Source organism: Pelmatolapia mariae, linkage group LG1, assembly GCF_036321145.2.
Source record: "Pelmatolapia mariae isolate MD_Pm_ZW linkage group LG1, Pm_UMD_F_2, whole genome shotgun sequence".
Lineage (NCBI taxonomy): Eukaryota > Metazoa > Chordata > Actinopteri > Cichliformes > Cichlidae > Pelmatolapia > Pelmatolapia mariae.
The window spans coordinates 13,541,699-13,569,678 of record NC_086227.1 but is presented as its reverse complement, the minus strand read 5'-3'; the positions used below and the strand labels follow the sequence as shown (position 1 = coordinate 13,569,678).

Genomic DNA, 27,980 nt, shown 5'->3' with positions numbered 1-27,980 from the left:
GAATCTGGAAACAGCTGGAGGTTTTGTGCAATGGCCGGGAATTAGAAGAACAAAGATTTATAGATGTAATGGAAGTTTATGGTGAGTGACATGAAAGTAAGCGTCCAGTAACAATAGCTGCATGACTATTTCGACGTCTGCATCTGACTGACAGTGAGTGCAAAAGGGTGAACATTGGGTGGGTGGTCTCCTTGTTCTGTGTTTTCTGTAAGAGAACACAGACACAAAACTGGACTTCTTCTCTGCCAGAGTTACGCTGCTGGAGTCACACCAAGCCACCAGTAATATGTTTTCCTGGCCTGGGGAGCAGAACAGAGGCAGAGGGCATCTAATGAACCAGAAATAACAAATCACTGAATTCTCTGGACATTTCAAAACATGTGCAGATTTATGTCTGGCAAGCATCTGGGTCAAATGGACAAGAAAGTCCCCCCATATACTTCCCCTTAAAAGAGCTATTCTAGTTTAAAAGAGAGTAACTGGTTAGCAATCAAGCAAATCATTGTTTTCCTTTTTCAGTTGACTACGACGTGAGTCACGGGAGAAAATTAGCGTTATGACTGCCAACACGAGGGAACAAACTCGTGTTTCCTAAAAGCTTTCCCAGCCCACGTGGAGCTATTGTTGTAAGGAAAAAAATGCAAAATAATGATTTAAAGAAATCTTTAATAAAGGACACGTGTTACACCCTTGTTGAGAAGATTGACACAGATACATAATACATACCAGGTCATTATTGGTCTTATGTACAAACACTACACAACGTTATTCAAGCGGATCCCATACAAGCACACGCAGCCATCCTCTCATACACGCACACATGCAACCACACATAGAAAGACTGATTACTACAACTGATTATCTTCCATATCCAAATATACCTACTGCAAGTTTTTTTTTGGCCATTGGTACAGTACACTTTTGCACACAAAGAGGATGTAAAATGCATACAATGTGAAACAGGCTGTCTTAGCGTGCAGAAAGGATTCCACTGAGTGTAAAGACAGTCCAAAAAAAAAAAAAAAGAATCCCTCATTGAACCATAACAGCAGGATGTTACAACAACCTCCGTGGAAATCGATGCGGAAGAAACAGGAAGACGAGAGCAATAAGAGGATGTGGCAGTCAAGTGAAAAGGACATACAAAGGAGAGGCCAGCGAGAAAAGGAGCAAAGGGAGAAAGAGCTTGAGGTGAAAGGGGTCAAGTGCAAGAGGTTAAAGCGTTCCTTCGTCCAGCAGTTTGTTGATGCCATTGCAGATCTTCCTCAGAGAGAGTCTGTACTCCTCTCCGTCTCCGTACAGCTCGGCCAGGAACTCCCCGTGGGCAAAATGGTTGAAAACGTGATCGATGCGGGCATGTGAGCGTGCGGTCAGGTGCTGCTCGACCAAGGCGTGAAGCAGGTCCCTGCACTCCAGCAGAAGCTCTGACAGAATATTCCGGTCAAAGGTGTACTCCACCTCGTAGAACGACACCGCCGTCATGGCCGCCTGGTTCATCTTCTTCTTGAAGCGCTCCACTGTGTCCAGCTCATCCGGGCTGAACTGGTGGTTACGGTATAAGATGCCAATCTTCAGAGCAATCTTGATGACGTCCTTGATGATCTTGTGGGCCTCCTTCTTGCTCTTGGTGAACTCCCGACTCGCCTTGTAGAGCTCGTCCAAGATCTCACTGCTGGTATCATCCGTCAGCATGTTAGCCACCACCATGGTGGCCATCTTACTCAGGATCTTCTTCTGGGCCTGCAGAGCCAGGGAACGGGAGTTGAAGCTCTCCTGCCCTGAAGGAAGAGAAACGAAAAGGAGACAAAAAGAAAAGACACGTGAGTTTAATTTTGCAGCATATATTGCACTTCGTGATGACCAATCCAAAATAAGAAGGTTTACAAATGAGTTAAAAACTTAAATGTGTGCTGCACCTTTCAGAGGTGAGAAATATTTGTTGCGCAAAATCACAACAAGAGTCGACTCAAAGCTCTTTAGAATATAGGATAACAACAATATTCAATATTCTGAAAATCAAAAGACCTCTTATGAAGAAGCAGTGTGCGACAGTGGGAAGGAAAAACTCCCTTTTGACAGGAAGAAACCTCCAGCAGAACTAGGCTAAGGGAGGGGCAGTCATCTGCCATGACCAGGTGGGAAGGTGGCAAATGAAAGAGAAATAAAAGAAATTATGAAAGAAAATAAATGATGCACACATTAGTCATTGTTTACACACTCTTACATGCTTACATGTACATAACAGCTGAAATCCATCTGGACAAGCAGGCTTTTGCAAGTCGCTCGTTTCATGACATGACACTGCAGAAATTTCTTAGTTTTTTTCTTTTTCTTTTTTTGTTACAAGAAAACTGGTAACGGTTTTATGTGAGTACATATGATTACATGGCAATGCTGCAAGTTCCTCTTGGGATGAAAGGTCAAGTCGAATAAATCAGTCTATTCAGATATACGACTCTGTTTTTTTTTTTTTTTTTCTAAACAAGATTATATTTTGTTTCAAGGGCAAAAAAAAAAGGTACAGACGACAGTCTGAAGAAGTGAACGAGGGATAAAATGAGACGCATCTACATTCTACAGCAGGGCGGCGGCCTTCCTGGAGCTGGCAGTGGTTTAGCGGGCAGGCTATGGGAGGAATGACTGTCTTCCCTGGAAAACTTCAAACAGCTGAAGATAGATAAGATTCCTTTTCGCACACTTTCCTTTTACAAGTCCAGATTGATCACATTTGTTAGTCTGCGTCCCGCTGCAGCCACAGTTTATCTCAGAGCGAACATCAAAGGCTCCTTGTGTCCTCATGAAGCAATACGAGCAGCCAAACATGTGTCTGTGTGTGAATGTGAGGAGTGGGAGGATGGAAAGGGGTTTTATTTAGGTGCCACCCAGCTTCAAATTACACACCAGATAACTCCTATTATGATTAAAGCCAAGCAAAGAGGCTTCACTACCCCCCACCCCACCCCCTGTTCCCTGGGCACGTTGTCAACCGCTCCCTCCTCCACATCTACGTCCAGAGTGGGAGAGAGGGGGTAGAAAAAGTGAGGATGAGTGTGCCATTGCCCAGTGGGCTTAGCGCAGAGCAACAGATGAGCCCATATTCGAAAAGGAACACCTGCTTAGTTGTCATTATAATTTTATTTAAGCACACAGCTCCTGTATGTGACTGTTTAGAATTCACAGCATTGTCACATCATCTGGTTGTTTGTTATTTCAATACAAAGGAGGTGTTTGAATTTGGGGGAAGTGGGGGAGTGGGGTGGGGTGGGCAACAATTGGGAAAACCTAATCAGTGGCATTTCATGTGAATGTACAGAAGTGACATTTCCTGTGTTGGTCTGCAGCTAAATGACATTTCATGTATATATAATTAGCCCACCATGACATTTAACAGCAGATGTCTTTGTCTACAGTCCTTTCCCCCATCGCATTAAAAAAAAAAAAAAAAAATCTGATGTCTCTTTTCACTTTTTCTTTGTAGAGCCTCAGGAGAGCGGGGGCGAGACCTATTGTGCGTTTGACAAACGTGTGGTGGGTGAGCATGAGGACACAGAAGTTCCCAGTGCTATTTAAATCATGAGGTGTCAATATTTCTGGTATTTCTATGAGTTCAGTAAACCACGAAGGCAGATTTTTACTGGGAACAGGGATAAGTGTGTCATCCTGACTATAATCACTATGAAAACACTCGTTTCACTTGTGGTCTCCGAGGAAGTGAGTTGCATGGCATATATCCTACTCTTTCAGATTTTGGAAGTGTGCAATATTTCATGATGGATTTATATGTCCCGATTTTCTTTTCTTTTTTTGTCCAGTTTGGCGTGGCATAAATAAGCAGTGAGCATAGCTTTGATGAATTATCCCCACATAAACCTGACAGTATGGAGGTGCTGGTAAACTAACAGTTGTTTGTGGAGCAACGTCAGCATTTGTTTGGAGTCACGTTTCTGGCAATTTAGCAAATTTAAAATTACCGTTTGCTTCCTACCATTTGCTGAGGGAAACTCATAGCTTGTTAGCAGCTAAATGCTCCACGTTGCTTTCCTGTATGTTTGCCTGCTGTTTGGTGCTGCACAGCTTACAATAGGTTTACCTAAGTTTTTAACCTAAGATGGACTACAGTATTGAAACTATAACTGAAGAAGAGTGTGGTGAGAGTAAAACCAAGCCTAAAAAAATCACTTATCATAAAAATCACAGTCGCTTTGCTGTATCGGTGTTAAAGCAGGGCTGTCAAACATAAGGCCCGGGGGCCAGAAGAGGCGAGGACTCCAATCAGACCAATTGGATGGGCCTGTAAAGCAGGACATTAATTTTTTGACTTTTCACTGTGTTTTCACAAGTTTCACAGCTTTTCCTACTGATAAATGTACTGTATGTTGATTTCCTTGCTTGTGGTGGGACCACACTGTGTGTACAGAGCAAAATTACTAAATATTTGCTTGTTAAAAAAAAGGGCTGCTACATTTTCCATTTATTAAAGATGTCCATCTATCCTTTCTTTACCATAGAGGCCACAGACAAGCTACAATAGGACTCCAACAACTTCATAAACAATCCACTTAAAAGACTTCCAAGAAACCAACTAGGAAATAACTGAGAATCATGCACATAAACATTTGAGCAGCTGCACGATAGTTTCCATGATATTTGAATAGTCACACCATAATATACATATGACTGGTTCTGATTAGGCAGATCTGTGTCTGTGCCTCTCATCAACAGACTCTCTTTGTCACAGTCATTTCCTGTTCCTCTGAAGCAGCTCTTTGTTCCAGCGAGCCTCTGATATTCAGAAACCCAACTGGATAGATTTCTGAAACCCTGGCACACTGATAAAGGTGACAGCTTGCTCCATAAAGCCGGCCTTGTCAGACCGATGGCGGTGCGGGCGACTTGGATTTGGATCCCACCAGTATGTGCGAGTGACTCCATTTCTAAATTAAATTAAAAAAAAGATGCAAACAAAAATGAAAACAACATCTGCTGTGATTATGCCAAAAGATTTATTGAGCTGGAATTGACTGGACACTTTCTCACTTTCTTTTTTCTTTTCTTTTTTCTTCTCTGCAGAGCTAAAAGCAGACTAATTATTCTCCTGCCACTCCTCAACACGCAGCCCGGAGCCTCTTTTTTGAGCAACAGCAGGTGGCTATCGACTCACTCGCCTTGACCCCTGTCTCAAGTCTGTTTGCGCATCCCAGAGTGATGAAGAATGTAAGCAAAAATGAAGGAGTGTGGTGGAAGGGGCGGGGGGAAATTACTGAGAAGACTGGACATGAGGCCGCTTGAGGTGTGAGTCAGAGTGCTGGTAAAGGAGGTGGGTGATTCAGATACTGACTGGAGATTTTAGCACATAGCGAGTAAGTGAGGGTGGATCATTATGGGAGTGAACAAGAAGACAGTGAGAAGTCCAAGCTTTCCTTCTCTCTCTCTCTCTCTCTCTCTCTCTCTCTTTCTCTCTCTCTCTCTCACACACACACACACACACACACACACACACACACACACACACACACACACACACACACACACACACACACACACACACACACACACACGTACAGCCTGTCACCCAGAGGCTGTGCTGAGTGACATGCATGAACCACAATGTCAGAACAAGTTAAGGAATAGTGCAAGCTGTCAGAGGAGACACGGCCAGAAAAAAAACTGTATGCTAACTTTCTCCAGCACTGGCACTTCTTCTCCTACCTGCTCATTATTTCCTTTGCATCACTCTCTGCTGTAAAAGTTTTTACTAAACAAAGCGGTTGCTCTGAATACGCTGCTGAACACAAACAGGGAGCGGAGCTAAACTGCTAACGCAGGGCCAATCGCAGAAGCCCATCAGAGGGGTTACATAAGCATGTTTTGGGAGCTGGTGAAGTTTACTTTTAACATCAGGATTAGTAAGGTGCTTGCTGCTCTCTGGCCATGGCTGTTGACTAGACAGTCTCTCTTTGTTCCGCCTGGTGTTTTCAGAGGCCTGAGTCAACAGTTTCAGCTGCACTGCATCAGAACATACATCCACTGTGGATCATGGAGACCGGCCAAACCTGCCCTGCTCAAGGTGTTGGAGTGAAAAAAAAAAAAAAGATCCATCTGGACGAAATTATTTTGATTGCAGCCAGAGACACTAACATCAAGCAACCGAGAATGAGATGGAAAAATATTTATTTGTCAGTTTAAGGGTCCCTGTGTGAAGTGAAGCTGTAGCCTTATGTTTCACAACCTGAAAAGGGCAAATGTCATGGCTCTTGCAAACAGCTAGCTGCTTTCGGGCAGTCCGAGGAAGAGGTGACTGCAGCAGGTAGCGCTGTAATTTTTAATTCTGCAGATTTTTATGACAGATCGCCTTCCTGGTGCAACCCCTAAGGGATCTGTGTATCCTCTCAGGATCAAGTGGGCAATCTTTTGCTTGTTAAGCACATGTTTAAACCACCACACTATGGAGCCACTGGCTCTAGTGAACAGATATGTCCATATATAATGAGCATGAGTTAGTCCTCCTCTCCATACTGACCCTGAAGCTTTTTAAATGGGTGATGGATTGAGATGCTGCTCCAGTGTGAGGATATAATAAGCAGACATTATACAGACTAGGAATGAGTCAGCAATAGTGAAAGGATGGTTAATACCAAACAGTGCATTCTTATAAAAATGTGCAGTCAACTTTGTTTCAGCTGTTGCGTTCTTTAAACTGTCCCACTTTAAAGGGAATCACTGATCATTGAATGCTGACAATCCAAGAAAATATATGTTTTCTTTGGATGAAAAGTGAGCTGCTTCTATTTGTGTAAAGTGCTAAAGCTCAACACTGGATGCAAGATTTGCTAATCTGGACATTTTCTGTAGCACACCCAGCTGTGAGGCGGTGGGGGTGGAAAAGGCTTGTGTTGGTCTCGTTCCAGACTAATCAGAAGAATGAGCCATTAGCAGAGCCAGCAACTAAGACTGACAATAGCTGGCTGGCCTTTACTGAGTCAACACTGGAGGCACTTTACATCCGGAAGTGTGGAACACACAAATATGAGGCGGCTCTGTGTAAGTCTGGACACAGTACGTGTATATTTTGTGTCTGTCCTTTGACCAGAAAAAAAAGCTTCATGACAATCTAAAGAAATACTACCTGTTTACAGACATAATCAAAGATGTAACTGACCTAAAGGGAAAGAGGTTGTTCTAAAAAAAGGCTTCCTAAGTGGAGCTGTCTTAGCAGTTTTGTTTTTTTAATATTGTCTGGACTGTTTTTAGAGAGTTATGAGTCATTTGGTGCAGCCATTAGAGTGTTATTAGTCTGAAACATTCAGAGTTTCTGAATACTCAGGATCTTGATCCTGTCAGGTGACTACATGCACACGCACACACACAATAATTCTATTTCCTCTTCCAAAAACATTATAATGACCTAAAATCATTTCCTTGGGGTCTTAGCCTTACTAAACTATTTTTCTAACCCCAACATTAACTTCGTCTTTGGTCTAAACTGCGATAACTGATGCACGGAGGACTTGCTTTTTGTGCTTAAAAGGCAGGGAGGGCTCTATAACGTGACATTAATGTACCCACAACGTGAGTGATACAGGCACACAGACCCGCTCACACAAGGAAACATAATACTTGATAAGCGCATCCCCGTGCGGGGTTTACTAATGACAACAAACCAGGTCACATTCTCAGCGCAGGTGCAGAGGGTTTTTTTGTTTTGTTTTTGTTTTTTTAAAGCCAGCTAGCCACTGATACACTAACAGCACATGTCTTAGTGTTTATGCAACAGACACGGGTGAGCATACAAATTATTTCCAGTGAAGATGGATATCAGCATATGATGAACATGTGACAACAAAAAAGCAAAAGAAGAGGAATGAAAAACGTTCAGAGAAATAGATGAATTTCAATTAGATCACATAGAATAAAGTCCTGTAAGTGTGTATATATATATATGTAAGTAACACTGGAAAAGCACTATATAAATGTGTGTATAGCACCTGTTTCAAACAGTAAATACTATTGACACACAACCTAGCTCTGAGATGCAAAAAAGGTCCAAAGCAAACAAAAACACAGTTTAGCTCTGCAAAGCTTCCTTGTTGCCTGTTCACAGCATCACCAAAAACCTCCTGGTATACGGTGACTTTCCATCTGCAACCAATTTTCTATTCACCAGCAGCTATGTATTGTATGCCTCTTTGAAATGAGTGGTTTCCAGGACATTCTTGGCACTCTGCAAGTGCAATAATTTTCCAGACATTTTCCTTTTCAGGTATTTTCTTTTATAGGAGAACAGAAGTACAGTGTAAATACCCTTTTGCCTCATGTGTTATATAAAAATGGACTTCTGCAGGAGTTGCACAAAGTCATATTTTACTTTATATTACTTTTTTTTATAAGACAGCTACTGACCAGTGTCAGAATTAATTGAGATTCTTTTTATATAAAACATCTGGTTTTACTGAATATATAATGTTGCATCAAAGCAATGTATCAGGATCATATTGCAAAGGTAAAGGTAAGTGGCTCCTTATCGGAGATATGTGTTACAAACAGGAAGGAGATGGGAATGTTGTTTTATTCCTAAAGTGTTTGCTATTTATATCAAACCACTGGCCCAAGCTATCTGCCAGGACGGGGAGCTGAGGGGAGTAGCTGTAAGGAACAGGGATCATAGAATTAGCCCTTGCACGGATGACATGATGATGTATTTTATGGATTTAGATGCCTCCTTTTAAGGATGATGAGAATCACAGAGAAACTGAGTTACAGTGCAGAATCTAAGTGTTCAAACTTTCCTCTTCAAATATGTGCCTGCAGGAAAGATCAAGCATATTCTGTGAGATTCAAAGTTAATCAAATAGCAAAGCAATATCAGTGGCATATGGTGCCAAACGTAATCGGATCAACCAATATCTGAGAAAGGATATAGGAAGATGTCTGGATTTCAGGAGTAAGATACACGTGATGAATGAAAATGTGCATGCATTTTTTTATGACCAATATCACAAAAACTGTCTACAGAATGGGTTTACGTAGCATATATAAAATACTGAGAAGGGGAAAAAAGCCCAAATTTGATAGACTGCACTCTGAATGCCAACGAATAAAAATGTAATGGAATGTAACAACTAAAAGATGTATATCTGCAGACCAGCTTTGACCACTAATTAACTGGGGTGATGATAGCTTTACAGCTAGATGGAAAGAGACTGACACAGACATTCCTAGCTACCACATCTAAACGACTCATATGCTCGCTGGACACATTATAAGACCAATTGCACATTACTGTGCTATATATGATGATTCATATATATGATATATAGTGGCTGTATATGGTTTCTATTTTCTATTTATGTGACAAATGCACATAAATAAAATGAATTTCACTGGAAAAATTTACATCATTTCTTTCTGCTGTAAAATATCTGGGGAAAGCCTTCGGTAATAAAGTCTGCCATCCATCAGCGATGCCATTTCGGAGCACAAAAAAGGCACCAACGATGTATCAATACCAGGAAAATGTCAGGGAGAATGCTCCTCACGCAGCAGAAGTAAACAAGGGTGGCAGCTTGACTTCCACTTCTTTTGCCTTGGCCTTTTCGTTTGCTTTTGGTTCCCAATAAGGATTTGCAGTGAGACTCTCTCTGGCTGCATTTACAAGGCTTTAGGAAAACAAAGGAGTGGGTCATTCAGTGATCTTAAAGGGGGTTTTAATAGCCTACAGGGTTGGTGTTAAGCGAGCCCAAGAGGCCGGTGGACTGTGCCAGCTGGTACCTCGACAGAGGAGCTGGAGGAGGGACATATTTATTTTCCACTGTCAGTCTCGAGGCTTCTGACTTGTTGAGCTGCTGTTTGTCAGACTCGCTGTTTCACTAATATACTGCCGTGTAGATAAAGGCTGCATAAAGACACATCACGATGCCTTTGTACATAAGGAAGGAGTTGACGAATGGGAACCAATTTTTGTCATTTCATGTTCCTCCTCCACTCGCCCTGGACCTGCAAAAGTCTCTGCATAGGCGTTTTTTGGACTCCCACAACGCTCCTCAGAAGATGAGTCAAACATAGCGCCCCTGCACACTCTGTCTGTTGCAATGTATGTGTTTGTTTCTCATCTGATAAAACTTGACAAAGCTATGATTAGTGCACAGAGAAAAAAACAGTGCGATTCAGTGGAGTGAAGCACAATGATGTGCATTATTCATGACATGTAAAATCTGACTCTGAGCCAGTTTCCAAAGGGCAGTCTGGTGCTGAAAGAGGTCAGTCACTGTGCCTTTAACAGCTGCTCAGGATGTAGAGTGGCATTCAGAAGTTTAGGGTTAATAAATAACTCAGCTTTAATACTTTAATGACTTTCATTTGTGCAAAGTGGGGTTATGGAGCTTAAAGTATGAATGTAGTGTGTGTGGCTGAAACCGAAGGGTATGCTGTAGGTTACAGCTCACGCTTTAATGAGCGTAATGGGAAAAAATATGTCCCGATTTATGCCCCCGAGGCTTTTAATACTGCTAGCGTTGTGCAAAAATATGACAAACAAGACAAATGCAAACTGCTCTATTGTTAATGCTTTGTGCAGGTGTTACCTGTCTCTGCTTTTTATGGATGCTATGGATAATATGAGGCACAAAAGTGACTGCATCATCACAAAGGTTACAGACGAGTACTAGTGAGATAAAGGTCATAAAGACAGTGCACGTGATGGAAACATCACAAATTGGAGAACTGACTAAGAAAGCAAACAAACTGATCCTGTGACTGTTTTCACCGAGCCTGCAATATTTATATGTGTGTGATTTCTGATAAGCATTTTCAGTTAAGTGTAAAGAAAAAATATATATTCAGTCAATCTGCCTGTATTAATAAAAGTAAAAATATATGGTCTGCTAAAGCCTGATGCCACGGGACACTTATTATGTGATTTCCTTTGATGGATTGATTTTGACTCAACTTGACGATCAGCATATATTCTCAGTGCAGATAACAGCATATGAGTGTGAGCCAGTGGCTGAGCATATAGCATTAGCTGAGGCAGGACATGGAATCAAGCTCAGCCTGGTATCCCCGTACAGCGACTCATAACAGCTCATCTGATGGCTCAACAGATAACACGTGGGGTGCACTTTATAAAAACTGGCTTTAGCCTGCTCACAGTTGCTTCTGCCCCTGCAAGCCTCTCTGCCGACCCACCTCCATGCAAGCTAATGTTTGTCATGCTAATTCTGACCTAATAAATATCATGTCTGTTATCACTGATCTGTGTTGGCTTCTGTATTGGAGGGGATCTTGCTGCCTCAGGCTTTACATATATATATAATATATGTGTGGAAGGGTGGGGAGATGAAATATGAATCTCATTTCATCGCATTTCAAGTGCTGCAGGAAAATAACCAATAACCAGAAACTGCTGAATCACAGCTGCTTTGTGATATATTTATGTTAGAAAGAAAAATCAGCTGACGTCATGCTGCATATGTACATTATTATTATATTTTTAGTGTGTGTGCTCCAAAGCATTTTGTATATTCAGTTGTACAGCTACAGAAAAAACAAACAAACACGTTTTTCCTTCAGTGTGGCTGAACAGCAGGTTGGATCAATAGTTTGTTTCAGAGCATACAGAAACTATAAGATTGGTGAGGTCATTATCAAATTATTTTGTGCTCGGAGGAGCTTAAAAATAAACCATTCTCAGACTTTTTCTTTGGTGGCTTTGCAATCAAATAGTTTTAAGTCAAAGGAAATTGTGGAATGAAAAAAAAAACAAGGCATAAAAACGCTCTTAATGAAGCTGGAAAATAGAAGCTAATTGGCCTCTGAAGTTAGGAGTCCTCTGTGTGTTATTCAGAAATGGTTTCACTCAGCGTTACTCACTGCATAATGGATGAATATCAACCAGGAAAAGCTTTAAAGGCCGTTTCTAAATAAAGGGGGGAAAAAAAGGACTGATGTTAATGTAGCTGTAATGAAGAGGTTTGCGACAGAGTTTGAAACTATAAGTGTGTTTATCCTGGGACTGGTTTAAATGTCCACTGTGATGAAGGGTCCAGGGAAAAGCACTTAGGAGGGCTCTCTGATTCATGAGGGACACAAGAACAGATTGCCGTTGGCAGCCGCGCAGCCTTATTTAATGCTCCATTCCTCATCTCTTTCTTTGTCTCTCTCCGTCTCTTAGTTTTAATGGCCACGTCCCTGTAGAGCTGAACCAAAGAGATTGGGCGAAATGAAGCATTTGCAGAAGATGTCTGATTGATTAATGTGCCGCTGGCTTGATGTCCTGTCACAACCCCCCTACCCCCACCCAAAAAAATGGGTGGCGGAAAAGAGGGAGAGTGACAGACAGCAGCTATTTGACCCCGACCCTCTACTCTGCCCTTGGCTTTCATCACAGTCACTCCTTGTTATGAAGACCAAAGGAGCTCCTGGTCCGCTGAGGATCAGAAGTGGCATCCAAGACATCCTGTTAGGACCCAGCGTGGACTGCAGGGTCCTGTGAGATTGTGACCATTTGACCTTTCCTCTGCTGCAAAGCAAATATCTCCACCAGCTGTGGTTTCCATGTTGTGCCATTGTTTAATTACAGTAAAGCACCAGGCCACAGTGAACTGGGTACCTGGCTAGCTGGGTATGGGAACTAGCTGCAGGCTGTCTCCCCTCTCCACTTCCCTTCTCTGGGAGCCTCTGTGGAAAAGTACTCTGCCACCATCACCAGCTGACAAATCTCATTATGATGATGTTGACTGAATGGAGAAAAAGACTCCACATTTCTACGCGAAGAAATGACAAATTTGCTTCTGTGCACCGAATAATCTGATTCATAAAACGAGGGTACTCCAGCGACAGCTGGAAACAAATGTGTGTGTGCGGGCTTGTGCGTTAACTATAATGATAGACTGTGGGGCTGAGGCCTAATAAAATGCAGGGGAGTATGATGTATTCAGCCTCTCTGTTACAAGTTTCCCATTTTCCCTCTAAAAATAAAGAAGTTATGCCTTTTACAGAATCAAAGGGCAAGAAAAAGAGGAATGCACCTTTTCCTTTCACGCCTTTCAGTCTGAGCTGAAGATGGTCGAAAAAAGAGAGAAAAACTGACTATCTTTGCTTGAGAAATGCTCTGAATTACTGCGGATGAAAGAAAAAAATCAAAACAAATAGACTGTCGCAGCAATCTATACCGTCTGCAGATGTGTCAGGTCACTTAAATAAAGGAGTGTGGAGGAGTGATGGAAGCAAGGATGGAGGAGGAGGTGGGGGTGTCGAAGAAAAAGAGGTGAGATCATACGTCCACAGTTTGACTGCCTAACTCCTGTCAAAATCCCTTAACGTCAGACATAGCCGCGCACAACACCAAAAAAAGCTAAACAGAAAAAAAGAAACAACACCTCTCCCCCTCTCATTCTCATACAGCTGTATTAAGAACTGGCTGCAGTGTCTTTGTCTCACACACACACACACACACACACACACACACACACACACACACACACACACACACACACACACACACACACACACACACACACACACACGAAGCTCTTGTGTCTTTCTCATCTGCTCCTCCCTCTCCATTTCTCAGCGCATCTACAGTGTCGAGGAAGTAAGCGTTTTCCGGCCCTGGGTGAGTCGCTCCTCTCATAGACCTCGGCCAAGTCTCAGCATGCCGTGGCATCGTTCACAAAGGGACACACGGGTGCTCGAGAAGATGCGCGGACACACAGATACTCGCATGCAAAATCATCCAGACCATGACAGCCCACCCAAATTCCCCCCTTCCCAGAACTTTGGCCTCCTGGTTTGTTTACTAGTTCACTCACTTCGAGTTCACGTAAAAAAAATAAAAAAAAATAAAAATGAGGCACTGAGAAGCTTCGAATCACTCACAGAGGAGCTCAGTCTGTCGCTGCCCTCATACAGAGCTGAAAGCCCCCCAGCTATTCTCTCTTCCATTATAAAAAAAAAACCACTACATAATTCTGCTAGGCCTCTCTGTCCATTATCCTTGTTATTCACAGGTTTTTCCTGTACTTGCTGGTAAAATGTGATGACCTCACTGATTTTGTCACCTCGCAGGGATGTTTGTAATTTGGAAAATTGTGATGTTTGCTGTGCACTTCAATTAGCGTCCTTTAGCGAATGCAAGCCCAAGATTTAAACATGACCAGCTCGACATACTGTGAACACTGATTCAGACAATTTGTAAATGGACTGGTTCTTATGTAGCGCTTTTCTACTCTATCTGAGCACTCAAAGCACTTTACACAACTTGTCTCATTGACCCATTAACACCCCTTTGCAGAAGCACTTTTAAATGCTCTTTCTATCTAAGTGCTTTCTATCTAATATTCACACAAATGCTACTGTCAGGATAGCCAGAGGACAGATGAAATAAAGCATCAATAATAATAAACTATTATAGAGTAATGAATAGTCAAGCAAAGAATATTAAGATCAGGGTTTCAGGATTTCAGATTGCTCCTGCTTTGATTGAAGTGATGAAACTGCATATGCTTTGAGCTTTGACCTTGCGGGCCCTCCCTCTCTGCGCACGACGCGCGTTAGTGTGAAGCCAAAGGGCCTCTGCCGCCTTGGCTGCCAACACACCACTAACTAATGACCAGGAAATAACTGTGGTTCACGCAGACTCACAACGCTCCCTCTCTTTCTCATATTCGTATGTTTCTAACTGACTTTTATTGACTGCATTTTTCTTTCGACTCCTTATTACAAGCCTAAACCGAATCATTCCATGAGTTAATTCAAATCCCAGCCTCCAGGGATAACACAGAGTAAAGTTTTAGCTACCATTAAGGCTCGTGAAATGTCTACGCCCACAACATAGCTGCCAGGGCTACTTCTGTCTGCGCGGCCGTCTCCTATCTCACTAGAAATTGTTTTTAAAGGTTTTCTGAAAGCAGGATCAACATGACACACTGCTAAACTGTTATGAAATATGATGAACACGGGTGCTTTTCCCTACCACAACTCTATAATGCTATAATCAGCACAGTTTGTTCAGTTCTCCTAGAGTTAAGTGTGAAAAGCTGTGTGTGTAATTGCCTCCCACTCCACATTGTTTTCTATCTTTTTTTTTTTTTTTTGGAGTGGGAGAGAGGAAAAGTGTATTTAGCTTTTTACCATCTGCATGTTAAGTTTTGGGTTTTTTTGTTAGTTTTTTGGGGAAATGTCAGAAAGTCAGAAAAACCCAGACATCGCTTTCTATTGGCACTAATGTAGAAAACTCTTGTAACCACAAAGTAAACTTAAAGAACACTTTGAAACACTTTCTATCTGAGATTGTGATTTTAGGTCAACACGAGTGAGAAAATAAACCAACACACGCTCCTTCACAGAGGCGGCATCTGCACAGGCTCAGTGGTTCTCAAACACCAGTCCAGCCTTCATTTAATGCATACTGCTCTCCCCAAAGAGATCGTCTCTCACTTCAGGCGCCACTACTGACTGTTTGCTTTGCTTCGAATGGCCCTCCTGTGAAACCACAGCCATCTCCTCCTTATGAATGTGTGTCTATGAGGCCTTTGACCAGAATGCCTGTCAGAGTGCCTCTGCGGTCTAACTCCGTGTTTCAGTAATGGCTCAGCCGTGGGGAGACAATCCTCTTTCCAAATGTCCTACAAACACCGTGAAATGCCACGGTATTATTGTGTCAGTGCATGCATGCATGCATGTGCATACAGAGGAAGTGCACTCACACACAGATAGTGACCAAAGGGTTTTTTTGTCTTTTGCTTCAGTTGTAGGAAAAACTATTTTCTCCTGAGTCGTCTTTTCCACTTACGGCTTCGCTCCTGTGTTTTTTTTTCTCTCAGTTCGTGTTACAATTTTCCAGAACCAGCTCCTGGTGTCTTGAGTGTGGGTGTTTGTGTGTATGCGCGTGTGTACAGAGGGCTGGGTGTAGGGCAGTGAGCACATCTCCATCTGTGGGCCAGATTAAATGCAGAGTTTAGGGATGCATGTGCTGGGAGACCAAGGATATGAGCGAGAAGAGCGCAGGCTTTTTTTCAGTATGTCTGTGTGTATCTATGGGAGTGTTGCAGTGTATCCAGGGCTGGCTCACATGTGCAAAGCATGTGGCCAGTCTGCCAACATGGCAATCATGAGGCAGAAGCGTTTCTCTGATTGCCGAGTGCATCTGGCCTGCTCTGATGTGTCGGAGATAGCTCAAGTGTTTGTGGAAGCTTGGAATAGTGGCGGTTAACAGGGAAAATAAAGCAGGTTTGTTGGTGCGCAAACATGTGAATGAATGGCGGGGATAATCTACTGGCCCAAGATCGCATTTCAGTTGTGTCATCAGACAACATCTGCAGTTTTGTGTTTTTAATAGAAGCACAGAAACGGCCCTCACGCCACTATGGATATCACAGCTGTTGTTACAACAGCCAAAAAGCTCCCCTTTTCAACAAGTCTGCTTTTCCTGTGAATCTGAAGGTAAACACAAATGCCTGGAAATAGAGCTATACAGGGCTGATGGAGTTATGGTATTAGAGAGAATCGCATTACCAGGATAAATCATCCAAAAACAGAACGTGGTTAATAGCTAAACATAATGCCACAGTAATATAACTTAATATAATATAGCGATATATAAAAAATAATTCAAAGTGGAAAACAGGAGTGTCTGAAAGCCCTGAAGCATTACAGTTTAGTGAAATGTCTAGCCTCTATTTTGCACCTATTGTGCAACATACACAGGAGAACAGGTGTACTGACAGTCAGCTTTGCTTTGACTCATAATTAGGTGTGGTCATCCCCGCCCCGCCACAGAAAGGAGGGACAGGATGACTGGGTGAATCAGTTTGTGGATATTGGTATGGTCAGAGGCATGCTCAGCGCATGACTGGATGATTATGGGTAAGAAAATATGATCCTTTCTGTTTGAGCTGGGTTTTTTTATGGCCTTTTTTCAGAGTGGTTGCAGCACAGCTCTGTGTGCTCTGTGTGCAGAACGCTGTAGCAAAGCCAGAAAAACACAATGAAGCACAATACTAGTTTTTGTAATGAAGCTCTGTCCTAACTCTCCCATGTCAGAAAATATCTTCCCCAGCAGAATTTATTTAAATTTGCTTCATGTAAGCGTCTTGAAAAACTTTGACAAAGAGTTTATTTAAAATATATCCATAAATTATCACATGGAGTGTGTTATTAGTAAACGCTGCATAAATGTTCTTGCTTCCCATAAGAAAACATGGAGACAAATTATTATTTAAGCCCACAGAAATCATAGATTTATAGATGTAGTTGGCAAAAAAGAGCCTAAAAGCTCAGGTGGGATGCCCTACGTACAGGTTAAAAAAACCTACAAGTTTTTTCAGGGTGGAAAAACTGAGTCTTTAAGGAGACAAAATGGGATTCAGGCTCAAGACAAGAGGCGCCATCACTGGGAAGAATGGTAAAAGCATTAAGCAGCAGGTCTAAAGCATTTTTGCTTCACTTATAAGTAAAATATCAAATATCATTTAAGGCTTTCTAAATTTTGCTAAGTTAGGCTTACCCATCTGATAATGTGCTACACTGGAAAGTGAATCATTAAGAAAACTAAGGAATGCTATTATATTGTATGTAAGTAGCTAATACAAAGAGAAATAGCACCTTTTTACAGCTAACCTGCCATAGAGTGATAATATGTAATGACGTAGCCAAATCTATTTTTTTTAAGTCAGCTACAGTCAGTTACATATTGTAGCGTCTGCTACATCCCCTCCAGCTGGAGTGGTTTTCTGCTTTACTGCCTTTGGAAAGCTAAGGACCTACAGGTGGGTGCTGAGGTGGAGGTGTTTCTTTAAAATGCTGACAGCAGCGGCGACTGTGGTGGCACTAAGGCAGCAGAAGCAGCAGCATCATCAAAGCAGTGTGCGAAGGCACTGGTAGCTACACCTTCACCATGTGCTGTTTGCGGTGAGTCCTACTGCCTAAATTAACTAGCAGGCTCACCCCTCTCCTTCCTGTATACTATTTTCTTGCTCCTGGCATAACTATAAAACACAAAACACATGGGATCACAAGGCCACTATTTTGAGTTTGATTTATAGATAGGTGACCAAACAGCTCTCTCCTGGGGGTAGTAACAAACTTATCTCTCTATCTGTTTACTAGCAGCCACCTTCCAACAGTGTTCTCATGGATCAAACTACTAGAAAGCTACTCATAGTTCAGTCATGATATTATCTTTATGTGGTTTTATTTACGAGATTGCATGTTAGAAACACACACAGATATTACTTGAATGCACAATCTTCTTTATCTGTGCCAAGGTCATGTCAGGCTAGTTCTCTTGGGTTAGCCCAGAGAGGCACTGAAGAAAATAAACTATCACTAACTGCTCATGGAAAGGGCACTTTGTGGTAAAATTAATGCAGCACAGAAATGTAAAACATCACTCTCTTGACAAAAAAGTATAACCATTAACTGCCCAAGGGCACAGGAGATGGTTGAAAGGTCAAGGCCAGCTGAAACATAATACCTCGCTATTTACGCTGCTGAAAATATGTGTATGTGTAAAGCGTAGATTTATGCCACATCCCTCACCGACATATCCAAGGAAAAGGGTTGTGTTTGTGTACAACAGAGTTTCAAAAGACTCCTGTTTTCCCAAATACGTTATCTCAGCTTTCACTGACCTTATCAAGTGAGCCAAACCAGATTTTTCCACGGTAGAGTAGGCACTGCAGCACAGCAACAAAGCACGATGCATTATGAGTGTGAGTCAGGCTCTTGCTTTCTCTTGACTTTGGAAAAATATAGCTCTCGCATCACCCTGCATATTCAACATGTGCAACGACGTTTTGTTGTTTTGGTGTCTAGTCGATAAATCTATATGATTTTATTACTCTGACATAACAAAGCCCTGGTTATGTTATGCTGAAGGATGCTTTACCTGGAGTCTCTGGAAAACACTGTAGACCACTTCACATCAAAGTGACAGAAATAAAGCCTCTTCCTTTACGGTTTGGCTTAACTGTGACGCACAAAGCATCGGTTCATATGAAAGACTTTTATGGAAGTCAGCAGATGATATGAATATGTCATCACTTTCTCATTCTATGTATAAAGTCCTCCAACCCTCACACTGAGGTTCCTCTCCACTTGCAAATGGATGAGAGGACAGACAGACAATGGTCCAGATGGACAGGCAGATGGCCAGAGTTCAGCAGAGCATCATTAAGGCACACGGAGCTCTGTGACTTCAAATAAAACTGCAAACACCCACGCCATCAACGTTATCTAACATTAAATGATAAAACCATCCGACACCTAAAGCAGATCTACTAATAGTACTAAAACACAATAGGAGAGCAATAAAGTCATTTCAAGCATCAGCGTGAGTTTTACTTTTATTCGCTGCTATTTGACCGTTCCTGTATTCTGACACTGCTGTGAAACAAAGAAACCCCTCCTGGAGACACATTTCAATCTGACTGTTTAAACTCAAACATATCTCCATAAGGATGCTTCATCTCCCTCCTTTCTCCCACAGAATCAGTCGCCCACGTGCATGCGATGCTGTGAAATCTCCAATAAGCGAGTTCACTTTAAGGAGCATTTGTGCCTCTACCTGTGTGTTTAATGTATAACTCTCATCTGTGCAATAAATCTTTGCCCTGTACTTTGACACCATAAATCTTTTTTTTTTTTTCTAACTTCCAGCAAACAGCAGCGAGCTTCACGAGGAAAAGGAGCTGATTTCAGTGTCCGGGGAGTCTGCGCTCTCTCTGGCTCTCTCTCTGTGGCTGGACGTGTTGATGAACAAACTGGCTGCACGTGTCGGAGCTTGCCTGTTCCTGGTGGTGACTGAGCCGGCTTTCCTCCATGCACTCAGGGAGCCTCTGCCAGCCACCAGCATCACTGTACATACATCCGAGCTCACGGCTGCTTGCCTGTCACACATCTTTGAAAGCTTTAAATACTGTACTCGATTCTTACATTTGGGTGCACTAAAGAAGGGTTCAGATTTACAGGCAAGCTGTTGATCACTAGAAACAGACTGAATGTGTGAGGGAAATGGTTCAGAGAGGATTGAGACGCACTAAATGTGTTTAGTTGAGAGTAAAGAAAGGCTGGAAAATGCTGAAAATTTACTGGAACACAAAGGAAGAAAGAGCTTGTAGACCTCCTGGATTGGTCTGCTTAAAGTCTAGTTAGTAGGACATGCCAGAAACCAGTGCTGTGGTGACCTGTAAGAGTCTTGAGGCCTTACCTGGAGAGAGGTCTCCGTCACTCTGCTCTCCAGAATCTGAATCCATCTTTCCCTGCAGGACACTCGGAGGCTGCAGAAGCTCTCTTCTTGCTCCCTTTCCTTTTTTACAGTAGCTTCTGGTTTCTTAGCTCAGAGAAAATATATAGAAAATTCTTGTTTGGTTTTTATTATTTCTCCCGGTGAGCTAAAGTTCCCCTCCCAGCCTGGATCACTGCAGCTGCGAGAGGAATGCTACTAGGCTTATTTGCTGATCTGTCCTCCTTTTTTTTGCGCTCCTTTCCTTTTAGTCTCCTCTCTTCTCCTGACTCCCTCAGTTTCCCTCTTTACTTCTCCCTCTCATCTACTTTCCCCTCCTCTGGTGCTCCCTCCTCTCACTCGCTGAGTCCGTCCCCCTCTCAGCTTCTCCCACCCTTTCCCTGCCGCTCGGTCCCTCCTCCTCCTCTTCCTTCTCTCATTCGGCGCTGTCACACTCAGCCTCTTCACGCTCTCTCCACTCAAACTCTTTCTCTACCTCTTTCTGTATGCTGTAAGTGCCGTCTCTTCCTCTTTCGCTCTTCCTCTCTCCCTCCCTCTCTCTGTCTCTGGGTAAGAGTGCTGCCTGTGTTTTAGCAGAGCAATGGGAGAGACTCATTCACGGCGACTTGAAATTCATCTCCAGCAGTAAAAATCCCATGACCTCTTGTTACTGGCTGTTGTAAAAAACAACAACAAAGCAAAACTGGCTTTGGTTTGTGACTGTCACAGACCAGGTAATGACTGATTAGACGTGAAAAGTTGTGGATCATTTCTGTGCAATAGGAAAGCTGATTTTTCTGTGGATCCCACAATGATTCACACTTGTGTACATTCAATCACTTCACCATCATATCATCATTATCAAAAGAATAATATTATTTGCCGCCTTTCCTTACTGTAATTTATTTGGTTTTCAATTTGCCGCAGAGAGCTTTTTTTTTCAATGCTCTTGTTATTTTTGAAAGCACTCTGAAAGAAAACGGATTCACAGCTTTCTTTTCGTATTGCCCTTATTTGTCTTTTAATTTTTTTCATCTTAGCTTCCTGATCTCTAATTCTGAAGTTCTGAATGTGGTGTGTCCTTGAGCAACACACTAAAGAGTGCTCCCTGCTTTGAAATGCATGAACATTCCAGCAATATAACACTTGAAGAGCAGATCACATATTTGTCTTCAGATAGACGGTGGAAGGCTGAAAGGCAAGAACTCAATCGATAAACTTAAGTAAACTTTCTTGAAAATAGTTTATAGTTATACCATCTTTATAAAGTAGCATTCACTGTACGCTTGCAAAGCTAGTGTACGCTTCAAACCTGTAGTAAACTGAAAGAAAAGTAAAATGTCACCACTCTGTGCAGTTTCAACCCACAAAGTGGAATTTGGCATACTGTTGTGGTTTCATGGTGTCCCAGAAATCATCTCTGGAAATGTGTTTAAGACAATGGATTTGTTTCTGTGGTGGTTCACTCTCACCGTCCTCATGTGATATAATGTCACTGCTGTGATGGACTGCAACCTGTCCAGGGTGTACACCGCTCTGTAACCTGTGGAGCTGAAATAGGATGCCAACACAAAGTACAGAAAACTGACGTTTCTCCAATGGAGGTTGGCTCCAAACGTCAATCCCTGTAAATTTCCATATTACAATGTCCACCTTACCCACAGAGATAACATGTTCACAGGCTGGTAGGAAGAATTTAAATAGGTTAAAAGTTAAAAGTTATGTGTTAAGTTTGTGGCCACGTTTAGTGACCTGTGGGTGCTAGCTAGGCTGCTAACTAGATGCTAGGTACTGCCTCAGGTAATCCAAGTCACTGAACTGGCCCTCTTGAACATGAAAGTGGTGTTAGTACCCTGAATCTAGAACATTTTGGTGGAAACACAAATGCAAATCATATGTCCTACTGTACCTAACTGTAAAAGAAGTCTTTTTTCCTTTTTTTCCCCTTATTCTTTTTTTGGTAATGATGCAGTGGAAACTACAGCACTTTCTCTCTCTTAAAGCATCAGGGCTTGTTTTGATATGACTTCCTCCCACTACTTAATCTTACTCTTTTTTTCCACAGCTGAAAACGGGAAATAAAACAGTCGTCCAAAGACAATCCCCATCTGAGATGCACATGATAACAAAGTGTCTCTGAACCCGACAGACCACTGATGTTAAATGTGTAAAATGTGGGCCTCATGTTTGAATGAATTTTTGTGAAATGAGTTAAAGCGGTTGGTGTGGAGGCAGGTGGGTGTGCAGTTGGTGGTCCGACAACAGTTGCAGGCATTAGCGTTTCCCAGGTGTGGAGCTCACGGTTTCTCAGCATGAACTCTGGGCACCAGATGGCATTAAGGCTGTCTTTCCAAAGCCCAGGGCTCAATTATCTCTGACCCTGTGTGCATTTGCATTTGTGTGTGTGTGAGAGCAATTGCAACTCTCTTGTGCAATATTCCAGTGAAAAAAGATAATGCCAGTAACAACAACAAGCTGAACTACTTTGAAGCTATGTACTCCTTTGACCCGATGTGAAATGGAGAGTGTCTGTGTAGGCTGTGTGAGCGTGAATAGAAACATACAATTCTCATGCCCTGAGACTGAAAAGCATAACAGAGAGTCTGCACTATCTTTGCTTGCTTACAGGAGTGAACTGGCTTTTACAAGAAACCAAAACATAAAAATTAAAGATCAGTCTGGAGCACAGGTCAATCTCTCTGGACTTTGCATGTGTGCACTGGTTAAGCTTCAGGAATTTTGAATACCTCATCAGCTTTGGCACACATTTGATCTTGGTAATGTGGGGCCATCTAGTTATTAGGTTCTTTTAGTATTATAACTATACGCTACGGTAAATTCATCTGTGTTTCTTTGGACAGGACAAACGAACCACTGATATGAGATAAAGCAACGATTTTAAATACACGTCATTACTAAGTTAGTATTCAAATTAATGTTCAGGAAAAACAAACTAAATGGGCTTTTGGACCTTCTAATAGTATGTAGATAAGATACTTTGTTTACAGAGCTAACAAAGTAACCCATATATCTAAAATTATAGTTGCCTGTAGGGAACCAAGCAGTGCAAGTTTATCCAGCCTGTGACTTGTGACAGTGGAAAAAAGCAGACCTTAATCCAAAATTTATAGCAATAACTGTGCAAAAATGTCTAATTTTTAAAGTCGTAGAGGTAATTTTGGTAAGTTTTAACAAATAGAATAGCTGTACTGCAAAGTTCTGAGATTTAAAGCAAGGTTTTGTTAATTCAGTTTTACTTATACAGCACCAAATCACAACAATAATGGCAAAAGGCGCTTTATATTGTAAGGTAAAGACCCTACAGTTATACAGATTTTATTGTTGAAATCTTGGCGAGGATACAATTTAATTCTTCTGTATTTACACTATTAGTGTAATGAGGGCTGATGGTAACGGCAGCGTTGTGGCTATGTGTCGGCCTTGGGGATCCATTCCTGTCCAAACAGGCAGCTGACATACTCTTACAACTATAATTAAAATGAAATCACGCAGTTTGGTGATAAAAACACATTGCTGTAATAAGCAGTTCAAGCTAATTGTTGTACTTCTTTTTAAATTTTGTGATGATAGAATATGAATATTAGAGAATATGTTTTCTAGCCTGCAGTTTTTATTCATTTTTGCTGCTTTTAAACTATTTCAAATATACTTTAAATGTAAATGTTAAATGTAAATTTGAATCATTTTATACATCCGAAACTGAGATATGTGCAGACATTCAGATTAAGATAACAAACACTGGAATTATAGGACGTTTTTGACTGTGCATTGCTTGGTGTGCGGTTTTCTGTCTTTTTTTTGGCTAGCTTTTTGCATGCTATGCCAACCTTTGTTTTATGGACACAGTTAGTGATGCTAAGGATGTACACCTCTCTGTCGCAGTATTTCTTTTATAAAACATGAGTGTGACATGAGCTTAATGCCCCCTCATACCATCAACCTTCCAGTTTATTTGCTCCAGTGCCAACACTGGTCAACACCAATGTTAGCAAGCTAGCTTACAGTGGTGAATTTTGATCAGGCATTGTTACATTAGTTGTTGATTATGCATTTTAACTTGTCTTCTTCAGTGTATCAGAAATTATATTAGGTGCATGGTCAGAGATTCAACAAATGCTAAAATGTTAAGCTTGGCAATGAAAATGTTTTTGAAATTTTTGTATTCTGCCGTTTTGCAGCTAAACCCAAACAAGCTAACATAAAAGATGAGTGGTGCCAGAGGTGTACTACAAAGCCAGATTAATGACTTAGTTAATATTTTATGCTTTTAAAATGTTTTTCAGACTCACCTGTTCTTAATTCAGCCGTTCACTCCGACTGCATAATTTCGCCAGACAAATATTTTTTCAAACTAAGCTCAATTTTTCAATTCCAAATAAACAGATCTGACCAACCAGACCAATGTATTTGGCAACAAGTGCACTGTAGCTCAAAAAGTAAATAGTAAAATAACACTGCTTTACCCCAGACACAGAGCTAGACACTGCTCCGGGTCTGAAATTATTTTCCTGACTCCTCAGATGTAATTCCAACTCTGCCAGCAAACACTCAAACTGCCCCACTGACATCCTGAAATATGAATGAAAGCAGTTGCGATACAGCTTCAACTGTGGGATCAAACCATGAAATCTCAGTTTCCTCCTTTTCTTGTTTAGAAACACCAGCTTATTGTGGCTTGGTGTCGACAATTTTGTTTACAATTTTTTTTTTTTTGAGGATGAATGTTGCACAAAAACGCAATGCGTCAAGTATACATACGTTAAGTGTCTGCATCCGGAAAAATTTGAATTTCATGTCATTTTTTTTGCAACGTGCTTTGTGTGTAAAAGCCTTTAAAGTCAGAGTTTCCTGTATCACAAAACTGGCTCTCTTTTTACCTGGATAAATCACCATGGTAACTTGCTGAACACATAACCTATTCAGGAGCAGGCTGTGTTTTGAGTTTTGGCTTAAAATTGCCTGGATCACTACATTTTCATTAATTCCCTTAAGTGCATTATAGATTGTCTGCCGGGGAAATACGTTTAATTAATATGTGTAAATGTTTAGCTGTCTTGCATTGCCACATAAACGCACTGTGGTCATGCGAAAAATGTATAAATGGTGATTCAAATATTTTACACCAGAACACAGAACGTGCACCATGAAATATTAATTTTTCTTTTTTCTGCAAACAAACTAAAGATATTTCCAAGTCTCCCTTAGGTTGTGGTACAGTAACTTTTAATGAGACATTTAAACAGCAGAACAGAGAGCGCATTCAGCTTTAAATCATTAACTTGAATTAATATTATTGTTTTACTGCTCTGCGTGATAAATTCCAAGATTAATGATTTTCTGCAGCATTGCACTTCTTATGTTCTTATATATAGATATTGAATTTTAATCATCATCATCATCATCTGATAACATCTCTGAAGTAGGCGTCACTCATGGGGATCATTTTGTGTAGAAGAAGAGTCATATGACCTGTGAAACTCCCCTTTTTCTATTAGCATGTTCAGAGCCTGAAGCCAGACTTAACAAAGAGAGATGATAACCAGCGTCGTGATATCCTTTATCTCTGACTGGGGCTTTAGGTTTTGTCGAGTGAGCTAACACAGACCGTGCTGAACGTCATTGTATGTCCCTCTGTGGTGCCATACTTTGCAAAACTCTCCAGGCTTATTTAGAAAGTAAGCAGGAAAGGGAGGGGTGAATACAAAAATAATAATAGGAAGAAGAAGAGGGTGAAAAGCTTCCCTCAATGATGAGTGCCACCACTCTCTTCTGATGTTCAATGGGAAACAAATGGGCTGACTTTGCAAAATGGGCTTCCATGAAAAGGCCATGAAGTGAGAGTCTGCCTTTGATCCAGTGCCTCTACTGGCAGAAAGCCTCCCAGTCTGGGCTTCTTCAGACAGACCAGTCTGATGAGAGAGAGCCTCTCCTGTTTCAAAGAGAGTCGCGCTGCATATCCTCTTTTGCACAATTTTTCCTGAGACTACCGAAAGGCCCAAAATACGCTGCTCATATGAGCATAGTGTCAGTGAGGCTGAGAAACACTCACGAGGGCAAATTACTCCGAGCATCATGTTAAACAGTGTCATAACTGACTGTAGGAGGTACCGTTCATATTGACAGCGTTCTGACAATGTAGAGACACGAGTACATTGCCAGTTTACCCTTTCTGGTAGATGTTTCCATGGCAACCATGGCTCTCTTTTAATGAAACACGAATCCAGCAGGGGACTGAAACGGAGAGACAATATGGCCACTGGCATTTGAAAATTTTAGCACGATATAATGCGTGTGTGTGTGTGTGTGTGTGTGTGTGTGTGTGTGTGTGTGTGTGTGTGTGTGTGTGTGTGTGTGTGCGTTTCTTGGCAGTAAATAATATGTAATCAATCAGATGGTCAATCAGAGCTCGAGGCAGGACAGTCTCCAGTTGGTGCTAGGCTGTTGCGTCAGAGTTATTTTAAAGCTGTCTGGCTGTCTGCCTCTGTAAACCTGTCATGGAAGAATTAAAATAAATAGATGGGTATGGAAAATGTACCTCATGTGACAAATGAAAACCACAAATGAAGAAACATGGACTTCCTAAAGAGAATGAACATCAGATTACAGTTAGCCCAAGTGTAATACAGTCCAGTGTGGTGGATTTGCAATATGCATATTTTCATTTAAGTGCTCTGATTTCATCCTAAATGAAATCACAAAAATGCATTTCAAAGTGTAAAATCTCAAAACACATTACTGTGGATCATCTTTGTGCTTAAAGCAGACAAGGCTGACACAATCTGAAACCACAAGTATTTTTCAATTCTTCTTTAAAAATATTTCCCATACGGACACACACACACACACACACACACACACACACACACACAGCCATCACAAAGTCATATAGCAGATGCGTGGTATAACAGGCAGCTGCTTTGGGGCCACATTTTCTCTTATTACTTTCTCCTATTATTGCCTTAATAGTTACTGTGCAACCACACTCATGGTACACATTAGGTTTTTTTTCCAGGGCTTACTGTTGCTTAAGAGATGGCAGAGTTGGTTTGTTTGTTTGATCAGCCTGCCACTTTGGTTCACAGTCAAGTATCTCTGGCTATTAGCTGTAGATTTCTGGCTATTGCTAGGAAGTCTGGTACACTGTTGGAATACACAACGTCTGGAGATGATGACTCTTCAGTGATGCATGATTCATTTGGAATAAACCCCAATTTGCTGCAAATATTGCCCTGAGGTTGAACTGTAATGTATTCAGTTGAATTCCTTTCTAGGAGCACCATTGGCTAAGAGTTTGCTCACCCCCCACCCCCTGAGGTTTTCATCAGCTAACTTTGCTTTATTTAAATTGTTAAGAAATATATAAATTAGACTTTGTCTCTGGGAAGCTCATCTCTGGTGTCAAAGGGTTCTAGTGTAGACTTCTATTAAGGATTCATGAAGTGCTGTATCTCTGTCCCGTCTGGCCTGTCAAACCAAAGTGTTTTGGGGACTCACTGGCTCCACCCTTAGTGCTTTTTTCAGATTATACTTCCACAGTCAGTAACATGACATAGCCCATCTGTAGCTGGAATAGCAACAACTACAAGCCAACAAGATGGGGGACGTCATGATTTCAGGTTCATTGTATTTAAAAGGAGATTTTAGACTATACAATTGGTATACTACAGTAAGTACCTTAGGAGCTGCTAAGGTTTGATAGACTACAGTGTCTAGTGCTAATAAAAGCCACCAAAAACTT

At 41.6% G+C, this 27,980-nt stretch overlaps 1 protein-coding gene across 1 annotated transcript; it reads right to left on the bottom strand.

Annotated features, from left to right (window-relative positions):
• Positions 1 to 646: 646 nt before the first annotated feature.
• On the bottom strand, positions 647 to 20,575 carry tnfaip8l3 (tumor necrosis factor, alpha-induced protein 8-like 3). The gene is made up of 2 exons (XM_063485561.1): positions 20,207 to 20,575; positions 647 to 1,778 (listed from the first exon to the last, which is right to left on the bottom strand). The coding sequence occupies exons 1-2, from the start codon at positions 20,250 to 20,252 to the stop codon at positions 1,216 to 1,218; spliced, it is 609 nt and encodes a 202-aa protein (XP_063341631.1). The 5' UTR covers positions 20,253 to 20,575; the 3' UTR covers positions 647 to 1,215.
• Positions 20,576 to 27,980: the final 7,405 nt, after the last annotated feature.

Excerpts from the sequence above, each read along its gene's own strand:
- tnfaip8l3 (XM_063485561.1), bottom strand. The coding sequence starts at position 20,252 with ATGGATTCAGATTCTGGAGAGCAGAGTGACGGAGACCTCTCTCCAG. Across the intron at positions 1,779-20,206 it reads TGACGGAGACCTCTCTCCAG|GGCAGGAGAGCTTCAACTCC; the intron begins GTAAGGCCTCAA and ends CTCTTCCTTCAG.